A 21,867-nucleotide genomic window follows, 5' to 3' on the forward strand; every position below is an offset into this window, starting at 1 on the left:
GGGTGAGCCCTGGGCCTTGAATAATGCCTTAGGAGAGCTGGGAAAAATCTTTTGTAGGGTTTCTTCTTTTTTCAGCCCCACCCCTCTATTCAGATGATTATTAGTAAGCTTAGAAAATACAACATATCTTGCAACGTTCTTTCTCTAGAGTTGCTGATGATAGGAAAGAACAGTGGAGTAGCTCTAAGCCTACTCCCCCGTCCCCCAATCAAATATTTACTTACACTCTGCAATGACAGCACTCTACTAGACACTGGGTAGAATGTGGATGTACAAGATATTGCTCTTGTTATAAAAGTCTTGAAATTTAGGCAAGTTCAAAATGAATAAAACAACAGAAGCAAGACATTCTACTATTGAGAGCTAAATTTCATCACATTTGTAATATTCATAAATGTTTAGAATTTCAGAGAAGATTAGAGAAAACTGAAATAGGGGATGTGTGGTGAAGGAAAGCTTGAATTGGGAAATCATTTGCATTTTAATGGACAGAAATGGGAAATGAGTGGTCTAAGTGATAATAATGTAAGTAAAAGTAGAGACCGTGAGAACAGTATAACTTCTAGAGTAGAAGATGTAGAGTTCTATTACCTTCTTCAACCCCCTACAGTAAGCTAATAAGAGCATAAAACTGAATTTTTCTGCTGCTTGTTATATTCTTCACAATTCTTAGAAGAGACAGGAATTGCAGTTCAGGGTAAAGGAAAGATTTTTGCAGCAAGAGCTTGCTTTTTTTTTTTTTTTCTTCTCACACTCTGGGGCTTTAGGAGAGATGTCCCTATGGTCCTTCATCTCCCAAGTTAGTGTGGATTAAGTCTGTGTGGTATTCCCAGGAGGAGCTCACCATCCACCAGGGTCAACTGGAGACAACACTGAAGGAACTTCAGTCTCTGAAGAATATGCAGAAAGATGCTATTGCTGCTTACAAGGTGAGAAGCAGGGCAGAGGGGCTATGAGATAGACCTGGAACACTTTCCTTGTAACTTCAGCCATGTGAGTGTAAAGGATACACTAAATGGCACCTGGGCTATAGCATTGGAAAATGGATACTGTAGGATGGAAGGAAATACAGCAATGAAGTAAGTTCTCAATGGTTCTTCAACAGAGAGAGCACACTGAACTTTCCCATTATATGCTGATCCTTCTTATGTCCCCATCCTTAGGTGATTGTTCTGGGTTTGTGATCTGTCTGGTCTTCCCTTTATATATGGCAAAATAAGGAATTTATCAGAAAAATGCACTAAGGATTACTATGTCCAAAGAAATACCTTTCTTTTGAGTTTACAATCAGGCTACCTCTGATTGAAGGTCTCTTGGATTGCTGGTTTTTATCATCTGATTTGATCTTTCCTAGCTCCCCTCAAACTAAATAAATAAACTATTGCTGTTTTATATATACAGGGGATCTAGGACAATTAATAGTTAGAAACTTGGCAAAGCAGTCCCTGGGTTAGGGGGCTAAACTGGGAGTTCTGTTTCTTCATTAATTATTCTATGGAGGAGGGTATTCTCTGGCATTTGGCATTGTACAGAAATATGCACAATGAGAGAAAGAAGAAGGATAGATGGAAATAATGTCTCCAGAGAATGTTGTTTCTGTTGTAAGAGTTCCTAGTTCAGCTATCACAGTCAACATTCATTCATTAAAAAAAAAAATTATTGAGTGGGTAAAGCATTATACTAGATACTATATTACACTAGGGTGGGAAACGGATTAAAGGGATTGAGTGATCCCATCAATAGCAATAAAATGACAACTGTGATAATTACTATGAAAGAAGGTAAAGCGTGCTACAAGAGCATATACATGAAGAACTAATTTAGGCTAGGGAAAGGGTATTCTCTGAAGAAATCACCTATTAAAAACTGAGAACCAGGGGCACCTGGGTGGCTCAGTCAGTTAAGTGTCTGACTTCAGCTCAGGTCATGAGCTCACTATTTGTGAGTTTGAGCCCCACATTGGGCTCTGTGCTGACAGCTCAGAGCCTGGAGCCTCCTTCAGATTCTGTGTCTCCCCCTCTCTCTGCCCCTCCCATGCTCATGCTCTGTCTTTCTCTGTCTCTCAATAATAAATGAACATTAAAAAAAATTTTTTTAATTGAGGACTGAAGGATAAGTAACTTAGCCAAGGGAACTGATTGAGAGGAATATGAAGGAAGTGGCCTGGAGAAGAATGTTCTATGAAGAGCAAAGAACATATGGAAAAGTCCTGATAGGAAACTAGTTGCTATATTAAACAGAGAGAAGCTAGTAAAATTAGATCATGGTAAGCAAAATGAGATTGAAGAGGTGGATATGGGCCCAATTATGTGGGCCCTGGGAGATAAATTAGGAATTTTGAACTTCATCCTATGAATAATGAGAAGGCATTAAAGGGTTTAGATAGGACATGATTTCATCTTATTTTGAAAATATCAGTCCAGTGGCTGTGAGAAGAGAGACAATGACAGGATAATGGTTAGAAGGCTACTGCAGTAATCCCAGAGAATAGTGAGAGTGGCTTGGACAAGAGAAGCAGTGGAGATAGAAATAAACAGCTTTGGCATATACTTTGGAGATTGAAAAAAAAAAAAAAACCTGGATGTGGTGACTGATTAGATGTGAGGGGTGAGTAGAAATGTCAAATAGGTAGTTGGATACAGGAATCTAGACCTTGGAAGTTGGTCTAGGATGGAAATAAGAAGTCAGCATACAGACTGATTTAAATCTGTGTGAGAAGAGATTACCTAGAAAGAGAATGTAGAATGAGAAGGGGAAAGAGCCCAGGAAAAAAAATCAAGTAACTCTAATATTCAGAGCGTGGTTAGAGGATACAAAACCAACAAATAAGACTGAGAATAGTAGTGAAATAGGCAAAAGGAAGACTGGAGATGTGTGAGCTAGAGGATAGAGTGAATTTTAAGTGTGCCATTATAATGATGGACCATAGAATCCAACCTGGACAAAAGGGGACATGGAGACAGAGAAGATGAACAGAAATGGAGGGGGTCAATGAATAAGAGGTTTCAATGATACCCAATAATTGTTTCTATAGAGGTATCTGACTAAGTGAGCATAATAAGTTAATTTTGGGGTTCCTGGGTATCTCAGTGGTTAAGCGTCGACTCTTGATTTTGGCTCAGGTCATGACCTCATGGTTTGTGAGCTGAAGCTCAGCTGAGCTGAAGCTGAGCTGCCAGCATGTGGAGCCTGCTTGGAATTCTCTCTCTCCTCTCTCTCTGTCCCTTCCCCTGCTCGTGATCGTGCACGCGCTTTCTCTCTCAAAATAAATAAATAAACTTAAAAAAAATTTTTTTTAAAGAGTTAATTTTGGAGGTAGTGAAATGGCTGGGGATGATAAAGTCCCGTGTGATTAAAAGAATGAGTAGATACAGGGGAGATCACTAGAAATGATGAGGATAGGATCTGAGAAGCCTGGATGTCAGATGGTTCACCGCTCAGGATGTTGCAGTTACCTGAGAAAAAGGGTGTTAAGTGTAGCAGTTATCAATTTCAGTGCTTCAGACATTGTCCATCTCCTGCTTCTTCTATGTTGTCTTGGTAGCAGAAGTGGCATCCACCCTCCCCCCAGCTCTGATTTCTAGATAAGAATAGTTCTTTCAGCCTCGTTATGGCCCCAGTCTGACAGCATCACTTGGTAGACACTGGTTTGTACTTCTGGGTAGGAAAGTACTATCATTCATTGCAGGATGTTTAACTAATTAATTAACCCCACAGCCTTATATGGCATTGGTTACCACCTCAGTACTGTAATAGGAACCTAAAGACCACTTTTGATGATTTCCTTCCTAAACTATTAAACTGACAGAAAAACAAAGTAAATCTCCCAAAGGATTCCTATTAGTATGGTTAAGTGATGATACTCAAGAGTCATTTTTATGCATTTTCCTGTTATGGTATTTCCCGCATTGTGTGAGTATTGATGGTGTGAGCCCCCATCCCCAAGAGCTAGTCTCAGTAATTACCATGGTGATGATCATGGAGGTTTCCAGGAAAACAAGCTACATCTGCAGCAACACATCTCCTTGGAGTTTCTAAAGCTACATCAGTTCCTGCACAGCAAAGAAAAGAACATTTTAAATGAGCTCCGAGAAGAGGGGAAAGCCTTGAACGAGGATATGGAGCTGAATCTGAACCAGCTTCAGGAACAGTGTCTCCTAGCCAAGGAGATGTTGGTGAGCATCCAGGCACGGATGGAACAGCAGGATCCCTTCAACTTCCTCAAAGTAAGACTCCATATTAACATAATTATGGGTACACCAGTTAGGGGAAAGAGGGCTGGAAAAGACATAGAAGCAGCTTTTCCCCACCAGGAGGGGGAAAAAAAGAACTGCTGTAGTGCTTTTAAGATTTTCTGGGAGAAATGCAGAAGGCTACTTTTGCCTTACACTCAGTAGAAAGCTTTGCCTTCACCCTCCTAAAAAAAGATAATAAATGCCCTTAGTAATGGTATCTATTAATATTTTAATGTTTCTTCATAAAGAATTTTGAAGATTTGTTTCTCAAAAATAAGAATGTTGAAACTTAGACTGGCTTTCAATTGACCTGTTTGAAAGGTGTTTGCCAATATTTACTATCTGAAGCTTCACCTCTGAAGTGTCATTGATTATCACCTTAGCACTCAGAAGTTTACTTAGCCAGAGTAAGAGAAAGTGGCTTTGGGTCTGGAAAACCTACACTATTTTTCTCCTGAGACCATTTGGCAGTATAGGTAGAAATAGCCTAGCTATTAATTTCTCCCCTTGTTTCATGTAAAAGGCAACACTAGAAAATCAGAATAAGATAAGGCCAGTTTATCCTGGGTTAGATGAAGGATACCGATCAGAAAAGATATATGGAGGTTGGGATGAATTGGAATGGCAACATCTGCACAGAATCTCAGTATTGATGATAAAATTCTGGTGGTGGCCAGTATTACCAAAGAAATTTCTGGAGTTGATGAGCAGGCATCTAATTTCTTTATTGCTTCTTTTCTCTTCTAGGATATCACATCTCTCTTGGATAGGTAAGTGTTTCTATATGGTATTAATATCCTTCCTCCAGTTCCTGGAGGATGTCTAAGAATAAGTGATTTATGTCCCCTTCAGCTTGGAACAAGGAACAAAGGTGCTGATACCCAGAGAGCTTATCTCCAGAAAGTTGAACCCAGGCCTGTACAAAGGTCCCATCCAGTACATGATGTGGAGGGAAATGCAATCCTCTCTCTCTCCAGGTATCAGAGGGTCATAGCTATTGGTTCCTGGGTCTCCTAATCTCTGTTTCTTCTGTGGGAACTCTTCTGTGGCCCTAATTAGTACAGTAAAACCTTGGATTGCAAGTAACTTGTTCAGTGAGTATTCTGCAAGACAAGCAAACATTTCTAATAAATTTTAACTTGATAAACAAGTGATGTCTTGCAATATGAGTACTACGTGACACCAAATGTCACATGATCATAACTAAACCAATGGTTTCTCTCTCTCTCCTGTGTCTCTCTCTCTGTGGGATTGTGAGCAATTGTCAGTGCAATGCCACATTTCCATGAAATCCTCAAAAGGAGGCAAAAGCAAGTGTTATTGGATAGGTTCCTTGTTAAAGTTGCACGAAAAGAAAGACTCCATTGAGCCAATAGATAGCAGTGATTCTGTTAGTGATAGTGAAAGTCGTCCTACACAATAACCCTCCCTTTGTTTCCCTCACACCAGCCATGAAGGTTTTCAAAGGTAAATGCGGGTTAATTTGTTTATTTGTCTTTATGTTTTGTATTTTTTAAGTTTATTTTTCAGAGAGACAGAGACAGTGTGAGTGGGGGAGGGATAGAGAGAGAGGGGGAGAAAGAATCCCAAGCAGGCTCTGCACTGCAAAACAGAGCCCAAAGGGAGAGAGAGAAAATTCCAAGCAGGCTCCTCCCTGTCAGCACAGAGCCCAATGTGGGGCCCCAACCCACAAACCATGAGATGATGACCTGAGCTGAAGTCAGATGCTTAACTGACTGAGCCACCCAGGCGTCTCCCCACTGGTGTATTTTTAAATTTCAGTTATTGAGTTCTTCATCTCTGATTTTTTATATTTTCTATGTCTTTGTTGAAAGTCTCACCGAGATTCTCCACTCTTAAGTCCAATGAGTATCTTATGACCATTACTTTGAATTCTTTGCCAGGCATATTGTTTATCTCCATTTAATTTAGCTCTTTTGTGGTGATTTTGTCCTGTTCTTTCTTCTTCTTATTTTTTTCTTTTTAAGTTTTATTTATTTAAGTAATCTCCACACCCAACACAGAGCTTGAGCTCATGACTCCAAGATAAAGAACTGTACATTCTTCTGAATGAGCCAGCCAGGCATCCCTGTCCTATTCTTTCATTTGGGACACATTCCTCTGTCTCCTCATTTTGTCTAACTTTCTGTGTTTGTTTCTATGTATTAGTAAAGTCAGTTATGTCTCCTGATCTTGAAAGTAGAGGTCTTCTTCTTAGAAGTCCTGTGGTGGCCTGTAGCACAATATACCCTGTTTACCAGAAGCAGGAGCTTCAGGGGTGTCTCCTATGGGGGTGCACCCCATTATTGTGGCTGAGCCTCATTTGCTTTCAGTTCAGTTGTCTTCATAGGCCCACTTTGCCCATTGTGGGCTGGGTTTGGCCCCTGTGATGTTAAGAGGCCAGTCTGGGGCCATCATGGGCTTGTAGTTGGGCAGTGTCAGCAGTCAGATCAGATGCCTGCCTTCAGTCTGTTTGCCAGGGCTGTGGTTGCACTGAATTTTAGGGTGCTCTCCCTGCCTTGTCCCCTGAGAGGCTTTTGTTGGTGGGTGGGGCCTGCAGTCAGGCTAGATGTCTTCTGGGGCTATAGACACACTGATTGACAGGGTATTCTCTGTACTGCCAGTTACAAGGTTTGGCTGCTGGGACTGTAAGTTTACTGGTGTGTGTTGTTATCTTCCAATAAGGGCAATTTTAAATGAGTGGAATTTGGAGCGGGGGTGCCTGGGTGGCTCAGTCAGTTAAGCCTCTGACTCTTGACTTTGGCTTAGGTCATGATCTCATGGTTCATGAATTCGAGCCCTGCATTGGGCTCTGCACTGACAGCGGGGAGCCTGCTTGGGATTCTCTGTCTCCTCTTTCTCTGCCCTTCCCCAACTTATGCACGTGCTCTCTCTCTCTCTCAAAAAGAAATAAACAAAACAAAACAAAAAAAAAAAGGAAGAAAGAAAAAGAAATAACCTGAAACTTTAAAAAATAAGTAAATAAAAGGGTGGAATGGGTAGAAGTTATACTGTGAAGGGTTCAGGAGGGATTTGGAATGAGGCAGTAGTGAAGGGAATAGATCACTCACTTGCGAAGGTTCACTAAGAAGGGAGGATGTGAACATGGCAGCAGAGTTAAAAGAAGACTTAAAAAAATTATTTATTTTAAGTAATCTCTACACCCAACGTGAGGCTTGAACCCATGACCCTGAGATCAAGAGTTGCATGCTCTTCTGACTGAATCAGCCAGGCACCCCAAAAGAGGACATTTATAAAAAAAATTTTTTTAATGTTTATTTATTTTTGAGAGACACAGTAACAGAGTGAGAGCAGGGGAGGGGCAGAGAGAGAGGGAGACACAGAATCTAAAGCAGGCTCCAGGCACTGGGCTATCAGCACAGAGCCCAACATGGGGCTTGAACCCACCAACTGTGAGATCATGACCTGAGCCAAAGCTGGCCGCTTAACTGACTGAGCCACCCAGGCGCCCCAAAAGAGGGCTTTCTAAAACAGACTGAGGGAAAACAGCCTAAAGAAAGGCAGAAACCAATGGTATAAGACTGTGGATAACTGGTGGTAGTAGGGAAGAGTGAGTGAGATCTAGAAAGAGAAGTACTGACTTTCCTCAGTTTCCTCTGAAAATGGAGAGGAGATAAAATAGTAAAGGCAAACAATTTTCATCAGATGGAACTTGCAGTAGACATGGGACGAAATGAGGGATCCCTATAAGATGTACTATAATTTCTCTATGAAGCAGGAGAAGAAGTCATCTGCTGGCAGTGAGGAAGGAACAGATGTTTGAGGAGAGAGCCAAAAGTCTGAAATTGCTGTGAGAAACTGGAGAGAGTTTGATTTAGGAAATACAGTAGGGGTGATGGTCGAGCACAGAGTGGAAATAATGAATCTGTAATAATATCTACACATGTACAATTTTGTGATTTTCCTCCAGCAGTGGTCAGGAATTGGCATTTGAATTTTGACAGCTGGATAGATCCAGAGTTGGAGAGTTACATGACAAATGCTGCAGATACAAGATTAAAAATGATAAGGTTATTGGCAATAAAGCTGCCAATTCTAAGCAGTTTAGGGAAGGATTTTAAGCCAGAAGGCAGACAGATCAGGATAGTAAGGAGAAATGAGGCACTAGAGTTGTTAATGAAGTCAAGTAATGGTTGTAGGGGGAGATGAGAGTGAGAAAATAAAATATAAGAGAACGGGATATCTGAGTTTAAGATTTTAGAGAATGGAGTCAGAAATCACTAGCAGTAAAGCCAAGGACGTACAAGAAAGGAAAAATGGCTATATCCAAAGGATAGTGAAATCCCTTGAGATGATGAGCTGGAGTTGGGATAGTGGTGTACAGTTAATCCAAAGCGCAGAGAATATAATCAGGAAGTCTGTACATAACAACATCAAATAGAGATAGAGAGTAATATGAGATGTAATGACAAGAGCCTCAAAAGAAGAGTGATTTTTACATGAGGATAAGGATTAGAGTAAGGGTCTAGAAGTGGGGGTGGTGGCTCCTGAATTTAGAAAACTAATAGTTTCATGGACTTTTCAAGTTGTATTTTTTGGAGAAGAAATAGGTTTCTGTTAAAGTAAGGAGGTGATAAGAGAATTCTGTAGAGTGGGGATACTGGAGAGTTACTTAGGGAGGGAGTTCTGAAGGGCAGAGTGGAAAGAGTTTGGTAGGAGCAATGGGAGGATGGGTGAAGGTACAGGAAGCAAAGAACAGAATAATGGGGATAAGAGTACATGGAGGGTAAATCATTGGATGGGTCTACGTTATGGGTTTTGGCCAAGGATGACAGGAATATGAAACATGGTGGAATTAGTTAATGTCAAGGATTCAAATGGAACTTTGAAGTTTGTTTATTTATTTAACAAATAGTTACTTGAATACCCAGGAACAGTTCCCAATTTTGAAGGTATGTAAGAAATAAGACAGATGAAGTCCCATCCTGTCAGAGATTACAGTCTAATGGAGGAAATGGACAATGGTAACAGTAAGTAATGTCACACAGTGATAACCATTGTCAAGAAAGTCAAGTAAGGTACATTCAGTAAGTATTTATGAGCAAAAAGAAAGATAGGGTACAGACAGTGATGAATAGATGAACATGCTATTTTAGACAGAAGGGCCAGAAAAAACCTCTTTGAAGAGGTAACTCCCCCTCCCTATGTTTCACTGTGGATATTTCCAAACATACAGAAAAGCTTAAAGAATTTTATAGTGAATGTCACTATACGTACCTAGATTCTATCACTAACATCTTACTGAACTTGCATTAACAAAGGCTGGAATAAGGTGAAGGAGTGAACCACATGGGGAAAGAGTGTTTTAGGACAAGGAAAGAAAGTGTAAAGGCCCTAAAATCTGAATGAGTTTGATACATTCAAGGAACAGCCAAAAGCAAAAGTGATTGGATCAAAGTAAATAAGGGAGATGTGTATTAGGAGATGAGGTCACAGAGGTAGGTAAATCATGTAGGTCCTGTTTGCTCTGTAAGGGCTCTGGATTTTATCTTGGGAGTGATGGAAAGTGTAAGAGTTGAGTAGGAGAACTGGATGATCTCATTCATATTATGGCAGAATAGGTTGCGGATGGGCAAGAGTGGAGACAGGACAGTTAAAAAGCTATTGCAAATAGTTCCAGGCCAGCAGTATTTAAGAAATCACCTGTCTCTATATTATGAGTAGGTTCAGATTACATTTTAAAGGTGGAGCTGACACAGAATTTACTGTTGGGTTGAATATGGTATGAGAAGAAAAGAGTGAAGGCAAAGCTGACTCCTAGGAATCTTCAGAGCTATGGCAGGTTGAGTTAGCTGGAGGGGTCAGAGGCTTGATGACAAAAGCAGACTAGGTTCTAAAAAGGTTGGTAAGAAGTCTGGATGATACTTCCAAAGAAATCCAGTCCTTGCATTGGAAAGAGCAACAACTTAAGGTAAATGGGGATATGGGAGGGAGTGAAGATTCAGCCTATATGAAAAAAGTCAGGATTCTACAAAGTCCCTTGTTAGAAAAGAAATCCTTGGGATGATAAAAAATAAGACTCTGGCTTTTCTGGGAAGAGAGAGCTGGACTGGATTGATCTCACTTCCAAGGATAAATAAATCATTAACAACAAATGTATGCATGTATGTATCTGTGTCCTTTATGTGAACATATTGTCTTTATGTTTCCTTTATCAAATTTTGTGCCAAGGTTTGATTATCTTACAACTAAAATTTGTGTTTTCTTGCTGACATGCTTCCAACATCTCTTCATTTCGAAATTCCTTTTTATACTGCTGTCCACTTACTTGTCTAAATCAATGGTTATCAAATGGCCTGTGATGAGGACCAGTTTTTTTAATGTTTATTTATTTTTGAGAGAGAGAGAGAGAGCAAGTGGAGGAGGGACCACGAGGATGGGGAACAGAGGATCTGAAGTGGGCTCTGCGCTGACAGCTTCAGCACTGACAGCAACGAGTCCAGGGCTCAAAATCACAAAATGCCAGATCACAACCTTAGCCCAAGTTGGAAACTCAGTCGATTGAGCCAGGTGCCCCAGGTGCCCCAAGGACCAGGTTTTAAAATCTCAACCTGTCATAGACTGATGTGTTTGTGGAACAGAGTATAAATTAATTACCTGAAAAAGTGGAATTTAAGAAAATTACGAAGTACAAGACTGGTTGTTTAATTATTAGATTCAACTGACATAAAATTACTGTCAGATTGCTATGAAAATTTCTAAGAGCTTAACTCTTAATTTCTGTACTATTTTGTCCCAGACTGGTAACCAAACACTCTGAATAGCAGTGGCATAAACCACTCCCCATCTCAAAAGTCCCATTATCTATTAAGCCAAATGTAAACTTCTCACCACTGTCCTCTAAACCCTTACCAGTTAGCTCAGACTTACCTGCCTGTAACAGGCAAGCCCTTACCTTCCCTCCCACATAAGCTACTGTTTTTATTCCTTTCTTGCCTTTGTTTACTCAATACATCCAGAATATATCTCACAGATGTTATATCATAACTGAAATGTTTTTTGTCCTTAGAAAGTTCTCCCAGAACAAACTTACCTAATTTTTATCCCATCAGCATTTGTATTTTCTTACATTTGGTTGAACACATTAATATTATTTGTATTGTTTTCTTTGTTACAGCATAAAGTGGTTCAGAGTAAAGTCAGATTTTTACCACAAATTAAAAGATATCTAGAATACAGCCACATGGGTATAAAACAATAAAAAGTATTTAAGTGATTACCTGCCTACGAGTATATGTACATGGGAAGATAAATTACTCGTGTCTGTGTAAATACTGTCTTTTACTTGGGGAATTTATATTCATCCATTTTCTCCCTATCCCTGCTTTATTTTCTTACTAGGCCTATCTCCATTAACTCTGGACCCTAAAACAGCTCACCCAAATCTGATGCTCTCCAAAAATCAAACCAGTGTGTGGCATGGTGACATTAAGCAGGTAATGCCTGATGATCCAGAGAGGTTTGACTCAAGTGTGGCTGTGCTGGGCTCAAAAGGCTTCACATCTGGGAAGTGGTACTGGGAAGTGGATGTGTCAAAGAAGACAAAATGGACAGTTGGAGTCGTCAGAGAATCCATCATTCGGAAGGGCAGCTGTCCTCTAACTCCTGAGCAAGGATTCTGGCTTTTAAGACTAAGGAACCAAACTGATCTAAAGGCTCTAGATTTGCCTTCATGCAGTCTGAAACTGACTAACAACCTCAACAAGGTGGGAATATACCTGGATTATGAAGGAGGACAGGTGTCCTTCTACAATGCTAAAACCATGACCCACATTTACACCTTCAGTAGCACTTTCATGGAGAAACTTTATCCCTACTTCTGTCCTTGCCTTAATGATGGTGGAGAGAATAAAGAACCATTGCATATCTTACATCCACAGTAATTACTCATACTATTGTGTAAATTCAGAGCGTTATTAAAGAGGTATTGAAATAGTTTACCAATCTCACTGGTTTCTCTTCCCAATTTATGGGGAACTCTGGAATAATGAAGGAAAGATTCACAAACTAAATTCCATTCTCAGTGTCTTAAGTGGATTTCACTGGAGCTTTTCAAGATGTCATTCTAATTCTCTGGGGTCTTCTATGACAGGAGCCACTCTTCACGAGAATGATCATCACACTATTGTTACTGGAGCAAATCGCAACTTGAGTTTTGATGCTTAGGAACCCTTTTCAAACATGCCCAGAAATTCTATTATGCTGTCATTATTCTCAGCACAAGACTCTTAGTAGATAAATTTTCAGATGTGTACTCTTCTTCCTATTTAATTATCTTTTAATATACAATTTGCAATACAGTTCTTTTCTAGAACTTGTTACCGTAGTTTTTAAAAAACTGCTCCAGAAATTTATAGAAAAAAATAGGAAATGGTCTGGGCTAGTTTATAATCTTGTCTCGAATTCTCTCAAGATAGTTTTTGGTCCAATGAGCCTGACTCTCTTGGTCTCTTTTTCTTGCTTTAATCTACCTTTGGGAGTACTTGTTCCATACTCAAATACATTTAAGTATTTCAGAGTACTTTTGACTATGTCCTTTTCATCATTCCTGCCTATAATTTATTTATTTATTATGATTTTTTAATGTTTATTTACTTATTTTGAGAGGGAGCGAGCAAGTGGGAGAAGGAGCAGAGAGGAGAGAGAAAAAAAAGAGGTTCATCTAAGGATGAATCCTAATCAGGCTCTGCATTAACAGCATGGATCCCGATGCGGGGGTCTGATCCCACAAACCATGAGATCATGACCAGAGCCAAAATCAAGAGTTGGACGCTCAAATGACTGAACCCGCCAGACTCCCCCCATCATTCCTGCCTATAATTTAAATATTAATACTTTTTATCTTATTCTCTCTAGTATATTCATCCTCCAGTGTGTTCCTTCTAAGTCTAAAGCTCTTAGCATCACTCATCTCAGCAGTACTCTTGATGAACCATCCCTTCTTTTCCTTTGAAGTCCCATCTAACTGGGCTTCATCCTCTATATCTAAAAGGCTTTTTTGGGGGGGGGAGGGAGGTTATTTAGGACCTGCAGTACTGGCCCTTTAAAATTACAATTAGCACAGCTCTTTGGCAGGGTAAAAGCCCCCTGTCTTATCAATCACATTGGGAAGGACACACACATGCCATAGGTAATATTCCTGCAGTGTTGGCAATACATATACAATATATTCATATTATAGCTGCTGATTTGGGTAAACAGTCATGACATTATGATGGTTATTTTTAAGAAATTACTTTAAAAAAATAAGTCCCTTTCAATCAGAATGTAATAAGGACTTGTTTTGTGCCTGAAACCTCACTAGATTTTTTGAAGCATGAACCCCAATGTTTATAGCAGTGCTATCAACAATAGCCAAATTATGGAAAGAGCCCAAATGTCCCTTAACTGATGAATGGATAAAGCAGATGTGATAAATACACACACAGACACACACAATGGAATAGTACTCAGCGATGAAAAAGAATGAAATCTTGCCATTTGCAACAACATGGATGGGACCAGAGGGTATTATGCTAAGCAAAATAGTCAGAGAAAGACAGATATCATATTATTTCACTCATATGCGGAATTTGAGAAATCAACAGATGAATATAGGGGAAGGGAAGGAGAAATAAGATAAAAACAGGGAGGCAAACCGTAAGAGACTCTCAAATACAGAGAACAAACTGAGGGTTGATAGAGGGGAGGTGGATGGAGGGATGGGTTGAATGTGTGATGGGCATTAAGGAGGGCACTTTTGGGGATGAGCACTGGGTGTCATATGTAAGAGATACATCGCTGGGTTCTATCCCTGAAGCTACGACTATACTGTATGTTAACTAACTTGAATTTAAATTAAAAAAAAAAAAAGTTCATTTAAGGAGACTTAAATTCAGAAGCTTGGACCCCACCCAAGACCAACTAAATCAAAATCTCTAGCAGGTGGAGTCTGGGCATTTATACATCTAAAAGATCTCAGATAAAGAGCAGCTGGCTGGCTCAGTTGATGGAGTGTATGACTCTTGATTTCAGGGTTGTAAGTTCAAGACCCACATTGGCTGTAGAGATTACTTAAAGATAAAATCTTTTAAAAATGTAAATAAAGGGGCGCCTGGATGGCTCAGTCGGTTGGGCGTCTGACTTTGGGTCAGGTCATGATCTCGCGGTCGGGGAGTTCGGGCCCCGCATCGGGCTCTGGGCTGACAGCTCAAAGCCTGGAGCCCGTTTCGGATTCTGTGTCTCCCTCTCTCTCTGACCCTCCCCTGCTCATGCTCTGTCTCTGTCTGTCTCAAAAATAAATAAATGTTAAAAAAAAAGTTTAAAAAAAAGTAAATAAAAATAAAAGCTCTCAGGTGATTTTAATGTCAGCTAGGACAGAGACCTATTGAACTAACGAAACTTTTTTTCATCTTTATTTAGAAAAATTCATGGCGAGTGGTGGGGGGCGCCTGGGTGGCTCAGTCGGTTGAGCGTCCAACTTTGGCTCAGGTCATGATCTCGTGGTCTGTGGGTTCCAGCCCTGCATCAGGCTCTGTGCTGACAGCTCAGAGCCTGGAGGCCTGCTTTGGATTAAATGTCTCCCTCTCTCTCTGCCCCTCCCCCGCTCATGCTCTGTCTCTCTCTCTCTCTCTCTCTCTCTCTCTCTGTCAAAAATAAACATTAAAAAAAATTTTTAAAAGAAAAATTCATGGGGGGCACCTGGGTGGTTCAGTTGGTTGAATGTCTGACTTCGGCTCAGATCATGATCTCACAGTTTGTGAGTTCGAGCCCCACATTAGGCTCCTGCTGTCAGTATGGAGTCCACTTTGGATCCTCTGTCCCCCTCTCTTTCTGCCCCTCCCCCACTTGCGCGCGCGCGCGCACACACACATACACTCTCTCTCTCAAAAATAAACAATAAAAAAATTTTAAAAAAAGAAAAATTCAAACTTATAGAAAAACTGCACATTTGTATGATAAACTCTCCTATATTCTCCACCCAGATTTATCAATTATTAGTATTTTGCCACATTTTCTTATTCACTCTCCCTCACATCCATCCCATATGATTTTGGGTGTATAGTGTATAGTATGGCTAATGTTATTATTGCTGAGCAACTTCAGATTAAGTTACAGGCATTAGGACTCTTATTCCTAAATACTTCAGCAAGTATCTCCTACAAACCAAGACACTCTCTTTTTTTTTTTTTTTTAAACTAAGCTCTTTGCCCAATGTGGGGCTTGAACTCACAATCCCGAGACCAAGAGTCACATACTCTAACTAAGACAACCAGGTGCCCCCAAGGTACTCTTTTACATAAACACAGAACTAAATTATCATATTCAGAAAATTTAACATTGACCTGGTACTACTTACTAGCTAATATATAGTCCATGTTCAAGAAGTAAATATTTCCTTTTTTAAAAAGTAATTCTTGGGGCGCCTGGGTGGCGCAGTCGGTTAAGCGTCCGACTTCAGCCAGGTCACGATCTTGCGGTCCGTGAGTTCGAGCCCCGCGTCAGGCTCTGGGCTGATGGCTCAGAGCCTGGAGCCTGTTTCCGATTCTGTGTCTCCCTCTCTCTCTGACCCTCCCCCGTTCATGCTCTGTCTCTCCCTGTCCCAAAAATAAATAAACGTTGAAAAAAAAAATTTTTTATAAAAAAAAAAAAAAGTAATTCTTTTTTTAAATGTTTTTATTTATTTATTTATTTATTTATTTATTTATTTATTTAGAGAGGAAGGGAGGGAGGGAGAATCCCAAACAGGCTCCATGCTGTCAGAACAGAGCCTGACTTAGGGTTCCAACTCACAAACCATGAGATCATGACCTGAGCTGAAATCAAGAGTCTGATGCTTAACTGACTGGGCTACCCAGGTGCCCAAGAAGTAAAGTTTTGATTTTAGACACAGTGGTAGAGAATTTCAATTAGTATGACAAAGAGTTTGGGGATAAAATGGGGCCTAGCTCCTATCCATTAAGTCATATATAGAGTTCTAGATCATTGGTATCTGAAGTCTGTCCTTGGGGATAGACAAGTACTATAGAATTCGGAGAAAGGGAAGGTCAATATTTACCAAAATAGAAGGAGAAAATTCTTAAGACAAGTTACACTTACGTTGGAGATAATAAAAGATGACTAGGAATGAATTAAAATTCTAATCTGAATTTGGAAAATATATTTCTTAAAAATGTTTTTTTTGTGGTGATGGTGGCATAGTTATATATATATACTAGAAATTAGTGAACAGTACACTAATAATGGGCAGATTTTATGGAATGTATATTATACCACAATAAAATAAAGCTGTTTTTTAAAAAAGAGAAAGAAAAAAATGAATATTTTTTTTCAAAGGATAGACCACAGGTGTATACATATTTTCCACTATCTGTAAGTATTCACTTTAATACTTTTTCTAACATGCTACCTCACCTCTCCAGCATTTATCTTAACATAGATGACACAAATTTATTTTCCCAGTTTCCCCAGATAATTGGTCATTCTGTACTGAATAATTTGAACAATCCTTCTATGTAGAACTCAGATTATAATTAAAACCTTCTATGAGTATGAATCATAAAACACCAATATGAGACTTCCCTGCTAGAAAGAGATTCTGAATGTTACTCACTGAGAAGTGTGATTAGGGCTATATTGTTTTATCCCAGGCTACAAATGAGACTGCTAGTAACAAAATATGAAGTAGAAGGTAAAGTAGAAGGTAAAGTCAGTATGTTAGGATTCACTGAGGTGAGAACCTTAAAAGGAGAACACCTTGCACTTTTCTGTGACTAACTGACTTTTAAAATAACAGTGGTGATATCATTGTACAGTTGTATAATGTAGCTATGCTACAGGAGAAGAAAAAGTTAGTAATACTGGATTACCAAGTATTTCCAAGGAAAAGATGCTCTGGACAAACTTATTTTTCAGATGAGTAAATGTGTTTACTTAATGCCAAGTATCTGTTTAACTACTTTAGATAAATCCTCCTGGGGCGCCTGGGTGGCTCAGTTGGTTAAGCGGCCAACTTCGGCTCGGGTCATGATCTCGCGGTCCGTGAGTTCGAGCCCTGCGTCGGGCTCTGTGCTGACAGCTCAGAGCCTGGAGCCTGTTTCAGATTCTGTGTCTCCCTCTCTCTGACCCTCTCCCGTTCATGTTCTGTCTCTCTCTGTCTCAAAAATGAATAAACGTTAAAAAAAAAAAAATCCTCCTAAGTTGACTTACTTTCTTGATTATTTTTAAAAATTAAATTATAAAATACACACAAGAGAGTGTATATAACATATGTGTAATTTAGAGAATAATAAAAAAAAAAACCTCCCACTAATTGACCATCTAGTTTTGGAAATAGAATACCATCAAAACCTTTTAAGGCCCCCTGTGTGCCTCTCTTGGCTCTGGGGTAATCATTATCCTACATTTTGTATCTGGTTTTTTACTTTTTGAAAATAATTCATAGCTATATTTTCAACAAATGTACTATTTAGTTCTTTCTATATACTACATATATATGTATCCCTAAAAAGGAAGTTTCATTATGCCTGTTTTTTGTACTTTAAATGAATGGAATCATGTTGTATGTATTCCTTATGTTTTTCAAAATTCAAAATTATGTTGTATTCCATTTTATGAAACTACAACAGTTTAAATACCCTAGCTACTATTGATAAATAAGTGGTTGTTTCTAGTTTTGTTTTTGGTTGTTGCTGTTACTTTAGTAACAATGTCGCCATAAACATTGTACAAAGTATAAGGGTAAACAGCAACAAGAGTTTCTCAAGGTATATATCTAATAAATGCTAACATAGGGTATGCACATCTTCAAGTAAGGAGTGCTGAATTGTTGGTCAAAGTGACTGCCAATTTACATTCCCACTCCAAGTGGGAGTTCCCATTACTATATGTCTTTGCTAACTCAATTTTTATTAGTAAAGTGGGTACATAATGGTATCCTGTAGTTTTAGTTTGCATTTCCCTAATTATCCCCGTGGTTGAGAATATTTTTCTAAGTTTACTGGCCACTTAATTTTCTTCTATGAAATGTCTCTTCAGGTGTTTGCCCATATTTTCCATTGTGCTGTTTGTCTCTTATTGATTCATAGGGTTATGTTTGTGTTCTAGATACCCATCCTTTGTTGGTTATTCATACTGCAAATATTTTCTTTTTATTTGTTGTAATTTTTTTAATGTTTATTTATTTTTGAGAGAGAGAGACAGAGCACGAGTTGAGGAGGGGCAGAGAGAGGGAGACACAGAATCCGAAGCAGGCTGCAGGCTCTGAGCTGTCAGCACAGAGCCCGACGCGAGGTTCGAACTCACAAACCACGAGATTGTGACCTGAGCTGAAGCCAGATGCTTAACTGACTAGGCCACCCAGCCACCGCAATCATACTGCAAATACCTTCTAATGGTTAATACTTGCATCTGTTAAAAAATCATTCTCTACTCAGAGGACCAAGAGGTATTCTCCCCTGTTTTATTCATATGTTTTAAAAAGTTTTGCCTTTCCTATTTAAGTGCTTAATAGTTCAGTCAACTAGAAAGTACCAAGTAAACATTACCATGCGCCTAACACCATGATTTCAATATATATAAAGAAAAAATTAACAAGAAATCCATAAATCCACAAAGGAGATTTTAATATGCTCCATTTAGTAGTTGGCAGAAAAATGTGACAATATGATGAATAAACTTGACCCAATGAACATATGCAGAATGCTGTACCCAACACTCAGATAGAATATTCTTTGCAAACACAAACATAACACTGACCATACACTTCAATCATAAGGGAAATTTCAACAAATTTCAAGGATTATAAGCATATAGGCCATATTCTTTTATCTTAATGCATTTAAACCAGAAATCATTAACAATAGCTAACTAAATAAATAATCACGTGTTTGGAAACTTTAAAGTATTTTAAATAACCCACGGATCAGATAACTTATTAGAAGGCTGAAAATATGTTTAATTGAACAATAAAAAATGACATCTTGAAAACTGTGGCACGGCACACAGTTTCAAGGAAATTTATAGCCTTATCTGCACATATTAGGAAATAAAAGAATGAAAATCACTCCTCTTTCAAAAAATTAATAGAACAGCAATTTAAAACCAAAGAAATTATAAAAACAGAAATTAATGGCATAGAGAAGAAACACATAAAAGAGTATCAACAAAGAGCCACAAATTTGTTCTTTGAAAAGGCTAATAAAATTGACAAACTTCTGGTGAGACTAAGAAATAAAAAGGCACAAATAGCTAATAACAGAAATGAATAAGGAACCATTGTTACAGAACCTGCAGGCATTAAAAAAGATAGTAAAATGTTTTATAGGCTTTATATCAGTATTTTTGAGAGTTTAGATTTAATGGACCCAACACCAGGAAAATAGACTTTATCAAAAGTGATGCAAGGAAGCGAAGTGTGGTGGTGGTGGAAACTGTAAAAGAAAAACATAATTTTGAAAAAACCGGAAATTTCGGCACCGGTGAAATTTGACAACATTAAAGAATTAGTATTTTTAAGTGTGATAATGGTATTGTGGTTTTGCTTTTCTGAAACTCCTTATCTTTAGATATTGTAACTGAAACACTTATAAATGAAATGATACAATGAGTTTTGCTGCAAAATAATGCTTGATGCCACAGAACCTGTGCCCATGCCTGTAACAATAGCACAATAACTTGAACACTGAGGGTTTAAAACTCACCAACGTGACTAGGCGCTCTCCGCAATGTCAGGGGAAAGCTGAAAGGTCTCTCCACAGCCCCAGAGCCGGTCAGCTCTCCAGCAGTGCCAGCCGGACGCCTCACCTTCTTGCCGCAGGCTTTTCCCGCCCGTTACTCTGAGAACCAATCATTGAGCGTGGCTTTGTACCTCGGACCAATCAGCGATTCCCGGTAGGCCCCGCCCCCACATCCCCGAAAGCAGCCGGACGCCATGTTTCAGGGGCAGCGGGGTTGGTTCTGCCGCAGCGTCGGCGGAGAACTGAGGCAGTTCTGGGGTAGGCAGCTGGGCGGAAGGGGTGGGTGAGGTGGTGAACTGAGCATCCCTTCTCGCTCTGGTGCTTTGGTCCCAGGGTAGTTGCTAGGCTCACCTTGTGCTCTTACCTCCACAGTGGCCGAAGGGGGCTCCATCAGCGACCCGAGGGCCGCCGACTTCCTGTTCAGCTGTGATGCCTCCCACCCAGACACGCTGAGGTACCTGAAGGCCACCTGGCAGTGCCTGTTGGGTCACGATGAGTCAGCAGCTGGCATTGGAAGTTGCAGGCCCCTAATAAATATCGATCACAGGAATAGACTGGAAATGAGCAAGTTTTCAGCCCTAGACGGGAAGTGGGGAGGGATATAAATGACCTTTCTCTTCTTTCCGACACAGCGACATGGCCTCCTACTTGGTTCACGAGTCCGCCCAAGTTCCAGGGTTACGTTTCCAGCTGTCTCTCCCACAAGTTTACGTGGTGCCTTGAAGGCCCATCACATTCAATATGTTTAAACCAAATCTCCTGATTGTCCCCTCACACCTGCACCAAGTCCTGTGCTCTCAAACTGAAAACCATAGGAGTTTCTTGGAAATAACAACTCCACCCCATTAATCGGTCAGTGGCCAAACACGTACCCTGTGGTCACGTACCCTGTAAAAGTTCTTCGTACTCACTGCAGCCACCTTCGCACACGCCCTCATTACCTCTGGCACGGAATGTAACAGTAGCTTTCAGACCGGTTGCTCCAATCTGCCCACCCACGACCCCCCTTCACATTGCTGTTCCATTATGTTTACAAAGCAGAAGTCTGGTCACCACCCTGGCTGCCCCCCACCCCACTCTCTTATTCCCCAGTGTCCTAATTGCCCACACCTAATTATCCCTACTTTCACTCATTTATTCCTTCTTTTGAAAGGTTGAATACATTCTTCTTTTTTTTTTTTTAATTTTTTTTAACGCTTTTTATTTATTTTTGAGACAGAGAGAGACAGAGCATGAACGGGGGAGGGGCAGAGAGAGAGAGAGACACAGAATCGGAAGCAGGCTCCAGGCTCTGAGCCATCAGCCCAGAGCCCGACACGGGGCTCGAACTCACGGACCGTGAGATCGTGACCTGAGCTGAGGTCGGCCGCTTAACCGACTGAGCCACCCAGGCGCCCCAATTCTTCTTTATTTTATAACCTAAAATATCTCCCTTTCTTTCTCCTAGGATATATCAGAGCCTTGATTACATAGAAGATAATGCTACAGTTTTTCATGCCTACTATCTCTCTGCAGTAGCTAATGCTGAAGTAAAAAATTCGGTGGCTTTAGGTCACTTCATTCTTCCTCCTGCATGCCTGCAAAAAGGTTAGCAAAGATCAGTCATCCAATCTCTGTTAGCCAAATCCAGCCAGGTCACCCAACTTTACTGAGCTTTGTTCTCAGAGATTTTTGTGTTTTGTATCATTTAATGTAAGTGGAAAGGGACTTGGGATCACATTTCCTTGGGTGTATATTCTAGCTCTGTTTATTGTTCATTCACACATTCACTAAACTCCTACTGTGTGTCCGGTTTCAACCCAGATACTGGGGATTCAGTGCAGAATATGACAAAAAGCAGATCTTGTCCTCACAGTGCCTAATGGCTAGGATCCATTACTTACTAGTTTTGTGAA

At 39.9% G+C, this 21,867-nt stretch overlaps 2 protein-coding genes across 8 annotated transcripts in view; both read left to right on the forward strand.

Annotated features, from left to right (window-relative positions):
• The window catches only part of TRIM69 (tripartite motif containing 69), a 52,939-nt gene extending 40,745 nt beyond the window's left edge, over positions 1 to 12,194 (forward strand). For 2 of the 6 annotated variants that reach the window (XM_040492556.1, XM_040492559.1), the window contains 5 exons: positions 834 to 929; positions 3,993 to 4,226; positions 4,983 to 5,005; positions 5,088 to 5,212; positions 11,598 to 12,194. In XM_040492556.1, coding sequence (XP_040348490.1) covers positions 834 to 929; positions 3,993 to 4,226; positions 4,983 to 5,005; positions 5,088 to 5,212; positions 11,598 to 12,139 — 1,020 coding nt within the window. In that variant the 3' untranslated portion in view covers positions 12,140 to 12,194. Of the gene's footprint in view, positions 1 to 767; positions 930 to 3,984; positions 4,227 to 4,982; positions 5,006 to 5,087; positions 5,213 to 11,597 lie in introns of all 6 variants that reach the window. The other 4 variants (XM_040492554.1, XM_040492555.1, XM_040492557.1 and 1 more) reach the window with 4 other exon arrangements.
• A 7,950-nt stretch (positions 12,195 to 20,144) lies between these two features.
• TERB2 (telomere repeat binding bouquet formation protein 2) overlaps positions 20,145 to 21,867 on the forward strand; it is a 36,565-nt gene continuing 34,842 nt past the window's right edge. For both annotated transcript variants that reach the window (XM_040492561.1, XM_040492560.1), the window contains exons 1-3: positions 20,145 to 20,230; positions 20,345 to 20,426; positions 21,420 to 21,559. In XM_040492561.1, the coding sequence (XP_040348495.1) occupies positions 20,167 to 20,230; positions 20,345 to 20,426; positions 21,420 to 21,559 (286 nt within the window). In that variant the 5' untranslated portion in view covers positions 20,145 to 20,166. The remainder of the gene's footprint in view (positions 20,231 to 20,344; positions 20,427 to 21,419; positions 21,560 to 21,867) is intronic.

Source organism: Herpailurus yagouaroundi, unplaced genomic scaffold (genome assembly GCF_014898765.1).
Source record: "Herpailurus yagouaroundi ecotype Mexico unplaced genomic scaffold, PumYag 184, whole genome shotgun sequence".
Classification (NCBI taxonomy): domain Eukaryota; kingdom Metazoa; phylum Chordata; class Mammalia; order Carnivora; family Felidae; genus Herpailurus; species Herpailurus yagouaroundi.